Consider the following 6,000-nt stretch of genomic DNA (forward strand, 5'->3'; position numbering starts at 1 on the left):
TTTTAGTCTATTATTCTCTTTTTTTTTTGTCAAAATATACCAGTTTATTAACGTTATATATAACAGGGGTTTGTGTAAATATTACGGTAAACTTACAGGGGAGTTAGAGCCAGGGGATCCATTAGGATTAGCTATCAGGAGTCCATGCCATGAAATATCGTCATGGGCCACTAAGGGGTGCTTCCCAATTTTCAACTGTTTCTTCGTGCGCTTCTGAATAGATCATAATAGGAAGTGCCCCTAGCAGCGTATGACGACGTTTCCATTTCATGGTATACCATGCAATTCATAACTTTACACGACCCCCTGTTATACATAATGTGTTTAAGCTTGTGCGTTTCGACAAAAAATAGGACTAAAATTGTCCTTTTAAAAAAAATCTGTAGCTTTAGAAACAAAACTAATTCCAGTTTTGAAATTAGGCTAGTTCAAGTATTCGTATAAATGCAACAAAATTTTTTTACCATAGTGTAATTATTGAGTACGCTATTGTGAGTGTTGATAGATTTTATTCGGGTAATGAAAATATTGACCTATGCAAAAAAAATATTAAATATCGATATTTTTTTTACTATACATTGTATAGCATACATAAATTATGGTTTTGATTTACACCAGGATATGTTCGTACTGGCGACAACGCTTAGAAGTGATCACCTACACATTGTCCCTCTAACCGATATGCACCCTATTTTTTCTTATTTTTAATCATATAGTTTTAATATAGTTGTTAATCTTTGTGATGGCTTCAAAATTTTAAAGCTACTTATTGGAACAATGATAGTCGTAAACTTAGAATTGAGTCGTTTGTTCAACACTGGCTATAAAATAAAATTCAAACTTTAAAGGAAAAAAAATGAGGTGGAAATTGAATTAAACGTAATACTGGACGGAAAACGCATAATGGAACAACTGCAGTACTTCGCTTTTAATAAATGATAAAATTTTTTAAAACTTAATTTACTTTTTTATTCATTGTGAATAAATAAATAAATAAATATGAATACTAAGAAAAAAAAACAATACTGAAATATTTTTATATAGATTAAAAAGGTAACTAATTAATTTATTTTAAAATTCTTGGCTTTAAATTTTTAATTCTTCACAAATAAAAACTTAAATTGTTGCAATTTGTTTTATTATCTTTTATGCCAAAATATCAAAAAATGTAGTATTGATTATATTAACCTGCTTGATATATACTATGTAGTTTCCAATTTTTTTCATTTAAGTCGAAAAGTTGCTTCTTGTTTTAGTATAAATAATAAGTTATTTTAACATAACCACTTATTTATATAAGTGCATAAAGATATTTAACAATATATTGTCAAAGAATTATATTTTCCCTCTCTAATACAGGACAGACACACAATTTTGCAAAATACACTGATGGCAGACTTCATCATCTGGGAGAAGATTACGATTACGATTCCATCATGCACTACGGATCTTACGACTTCACAAAATATCGTAACAGGCCAACTATCCTGCCGAAGAACAGAGACATTTTCATTGGACAGCGTTCTGGATTTAGTCGCACGGATCTTAGAAAGATAAATAAATTGTACCAGTGCTCTTCACAACACAAAAGTAAATATTATAATTTTATTTTCTTTAAATTTGTTTGACATAAACTTGAAAATTAAATAACCTGAAACTAAATTTTTAACTTTTCTAAAACAATTTCCATCTTTTTTTTCTTCTTTTTGAAAATCCCAAAACAATGATTAGAGCAGCCACACGACCGTAAGATCTTCATTTGTACAAATAATAGTGATAAATAAATAAAGGTTTTCAAAATTAGGTACAATGCGCATAAAATAAATAAATAAATAAAAAAACGGACTAATCTGAATAACAAATAACTTTTGATATAGTGATCGGATCTTTAAGCTCCATGACTAAATCTTAGTGGTTCGAAGGGGTGACCGATATGTTAGACCAGGGATGGGCAAACTTTTCTGGTCGAGGGCCAAAAATCGAAGAAAAAAAATTTTGGTGGGCTAAATAAAAACATCTAAAATAAAAAAAAAATACTATATGCAATTTTCAGTGTAAATATTTAATGAGATGAATGAAATTGCGATTTCATTTTTAAAAGTTCCTTACATTAAGGTTCCAAGTGAGATGTACTTATTTTAAGGAACAAGGGTAAACTACTTCTAGGTAACTACTTCTGAAATGATTTTTTCTCAGGTTTGTAGATGAAAACACTTGTTCACGCATAAATAAAAGGAAGCAAACATAGCCCTGATTTTCTAGGCATGAAATATTTGGGAAACTAGCTTTTGGTAATGATTTGTAAAACTCAATTTTTGGCATATTCAGAAACAATTGCTTCAGATGGCACCAATCTACGGCTATTCTATATGGAACTTCTGCTCATTTCACCAATTGAAGCTGTCTGTGCTAGCCTCCATCAATTTATTATTTTGTAGAACAAAAATAGAGAAAGTTAAAAGGTCCGCAGTACTTAGTTAAAAAAGAAAGAAAAATAACTTTAAACGAAGTAGACAAGAAAATGGATGTATATTGTTTATATTCGCCACAGATCAGCAAGTTAAAATTCCATCCGCGGGCCGGATAAAACCTTCCGACGGGCCACAGTTGGCCCGCGGGCCGTAGTTTCCCCATCCCTGTGTTAGACAGACGATATTTGGAGTTACGAAAACAGACACAAAAACGTACTTTCTCGGAATAAACATACCTTTTTTTTTTTTCCTTAGACAGATTCGGATTTCTGACCAGGAAGATATAGGGGGCAACCGCAATCTGAGAAATATGGTCTTAAAAGTTTGGTCAGGAACGAGGAACGTGGTCTCTAATTATTGTTATTAAGATTGGATCTTTCTCTGTATCATTCCCCATGGATTAATTTTTCTTTTTGGGAATTCGCCATATCTCGAGAACTTTTTAAGCGAATTGAAGTTTTTTTTTTTGTACGCAATTGTAAAATTCGTATATCCGAAGGTATAGTTTCACGCAAAAAATAAATTTGAAAAAATACATATTACTTTTTATAAATTTATTTACTAATAGCTAAAAAAAAATTAATTTTAGATATTAGGCTAACACAACTTTGCATGTAATTTAATTATGAACAGTGCAATAAATCTAAATAATGTAATAAGAAAACAGTCTACGCAACTTTTTTATAAGTTAGTCATCAACAGGACGGTCTACAAGCCTTTGAATCGGTTAATTAAAAAAAAGAAGTCTCTGCGCGCCTTTCAAAAAAGATATTAAACAACAAAGCAATGTATAGTTTGTCTACAGAAAGAATACCCCTCGCCACAATGTCTAAGTCTGCTTGCTGCTATGGAAACAAGAAATGGTGCATTTGAAAGAGGTTAGCTCCTTTCTCCCCTGATTCCCTTTCTCACGCCTACCCGACCCTAAACCTGTCTTAAATAATGGCCCAACTTCGTAACCATAGTCACCGCCACTATACCAGACTAATGGCTATAGGGAGTTCTTTACGTATACTAACTACATGTTACTCGCTCTATAATATATTCTTAGAATAGTATATTGAGTTTCAGAGGAATGCACAGACACAGACAGTCAGTGCAGAGGATGGGCAGAAAATGGAGAATGCAAGAGGAATCCAAAATGGATGGTGACCAACTGTCGCAAGTCCTGCAATCAATGCAGTGAGTATAAATTACCTTTTAATTTAAAAAATGTAACTACGAGTATAAAATTTGCAAGCATACAGTAAATTTAGGCATAATGAAGTAATCTTCAAAGTAATTTGGATCAAAGGAGCCAGCTTGCTAACCCTAAAGGTTAGCAAGGTTAGCAAGCTGGTTAGGAGTATCCATGTATAGGAGGCGCCGGAATTTGTCAGCTGTTGAGGCAGCCAAGGCCTGGAATGGGCTGTTGCGGTAACAAAGAAGAAGAAGAGCCAGCTTGCTTACACAATTTCTAAATCATAATTAAAGTCAGTTGGTTGTAGTAAATTTGATTTACCGATTTAAATTTTTAGATAAGAGTCTCTGATTAAAATGGAATCTTTAATTTCAACGAGGGTCAAACTGGACATTGGTGTCAAAAAATGGATGGAGAGAATTTATTCAAATCAATACACTCCACCTAAGCCTGGCCAAGCACCTAACCTATTTTACCGGCTATCTTTTATTATTCAAATCAACAAACAAAATATTTCGAATCAAGAAATCGTTTTTTATTTCAATCACTATAATTCATGGTTCACAAGTCACTAGATACCTAGTTCACACATGAATAAATTCTAAGGGCTTTCGAAGCAACAAAACAGATATCCAATAAATTTAGACAAAATAAATCAGGACACTAATTTGAATTACATTATCAACTTACGTAGGTGATTTGATTATGATTTTACTGAACGAGTTAAAAAAATATAAATATATACGTTGACTTACCTATTCAAATCAATAGATTAGAATCAATGAATCAGCAAATATTTTTTATATATTTTTGATTATGAAATAAAGTGTTTTTTTTGTTCATATTTTCTTTTTAGGATTGAAGCGACATCTGTCTGAGAAAAATGAAACAGTGGCGTTATGAACCATAGAATCTTTTTTTACGAAGCATATGATACCAAAAAATTTGTGATGTACAAGAACAACATTTTACAATTTTTGATACTTTTTTTTTATTTATAAAATAAATGAATTAAAATACATTCATTTGTGAAATTTTCTTATTTTATTCAGTTAAATGATTATTTACAAAATTACGGAAAACATTTATTTAACATGAATAATATTCAGTGATAATAATATTGAAATCACATAAACTTTTTCCCTATATTTATTGAAAAATTATAACGCATAAAAGAATATAAAAAGATTCACAAACTGTCCCTCCTTGTATTAGAGCTAATATATACTCAAGTTTTACTGAAATTTCAACAAAAGAAATTTTTTTTTGAAATTTTTGTATACATCCGTGATGCATATGGTTTTTTTTCTCCAAAGAATTTGATGTTCATATTTAAATGTGAACCCCATTTGAAATAAATCGAACGTTGCAAAAAAATATAAAAAAAATTCCTTTAAAAAAAAACAAACATCGGTTTTATATTTACAGATAAAGTAAGATATTAAAAAAAAAAAATTTTTTTTTTAAACATATTTACGACTTCTGGAGAATTCGTCTTAAATATGAACCCGGTGTAAAATAAATCACGTATCGCACAAAATTTTAAAAAATTTCGCCAATTTTTTTTCTTCCATTTATTAGCGCAATATATGCTATACATTTACTACAATTTGGACAAAATAAAAGTTTTTAAAAATTTCCTGACATAATGTCTGTTTTCGAAGAGTTTGATGATCACATTTTGTTAATTAGCCGATTTAGAAAGATAAAGCAAAAATCCTCATCTTAACAATATAAAATACTCTCAATTTACTGTAATTTGGACAAAATGAAATTTTTTAATGCATATTTCATGATACTAATGGGCAAAATTTACATGACAATATTTTAATATGAATTCAGATTAAAATGAATCACGTGTTGCAAAAAATTATAAAAAAAAATCTTTTTTATAATATTAGCTCTATGTATACTATAATATATAATACTTCAATTGGACAAAACAATTTTTTTTTTCAAATTTCATGACACCCATAGTTTTCAAAAACTTTTAAGTCCATGTTTTAAAATTATTCCTAATATAAAATTAATTGATAATAAATTCGCTAATCAATATCGTACGATTCTTTTAGAATGTTATTTCTTTTTCATTTCAAAAGATTTTATTTCAAATTTCACACAATTCCTTAAATTTCTATTGTTATATCTTATTAAAATCAGAAAGTTATATTTTATTGAAAATAGTGTTAATTTATGATTAAACACATAAAATCATATATATTTTTCTTAAGTGGCACAATAAACTCGGGGGTTGAAGAATTAGAATATTTGAATATAGTCGTCCTGTGCATGGTTTCCATTAAAGTTTGTTGAACAAGATAATTTCTAAATATGACCAAGCTGGTCACC

At 29.7% G+C, this 6,000-nt stretch overlaps 1 protein-coding gene across 4 annotated transcripts in view; it reads left to right on the plus strand.

Annotated features, from left to right (window-relative positions):
* Positions 1-4,685, plus strand: part of LOC107444228 (hatching enzyme 1.2) — a 29,706-nt gene extending 25,021 nt beyond the window's left edge. For 2 of the 4 annotated variants that reach the window (XM_043041757.3, XM_021145378.4), the window contains 3 exons: positions 1,360-1,590; positions 3,537-3,653; positions 4,508-4,685. In XM_043041757.3, coding sequence (XP_042897691.1) covers positions 1,360-1,590; positions 3,537-3,653; positions 4,508-4,554 — 395 coding nt within the window. In that variant the 3' untranslated portion in view covers positions 4,555-4,685. The remainder of the gene's footprint in view (positions 1-1,359; positions 1,591-3,536; positions 3,654-4,507) is intronic. The other 2 variants (XM_021145379.4, XM_043041758.3) reach the window with 2 other exon arrangements.
* Positions 4,686-6,000: the final 1,315 nt, after the last annotated feature.

Source organism: Parasteatoda tepidariorum, chromosome 6 (genome assembly GCF_982258835.1).
Source record: "Parasteatoda tepidariorum strain Cologne lab strain chromosome 6, Ptep-v5.0, whole genome shotgun sequence".
NCBI classification, from domain to species: domain Eukaryota; kingdom Metazoa; phylum Arthropoda; class Arachnida; order Araneae; family Theridiidae; genus Parasteatoda; species Parasteatoda tepidariorum.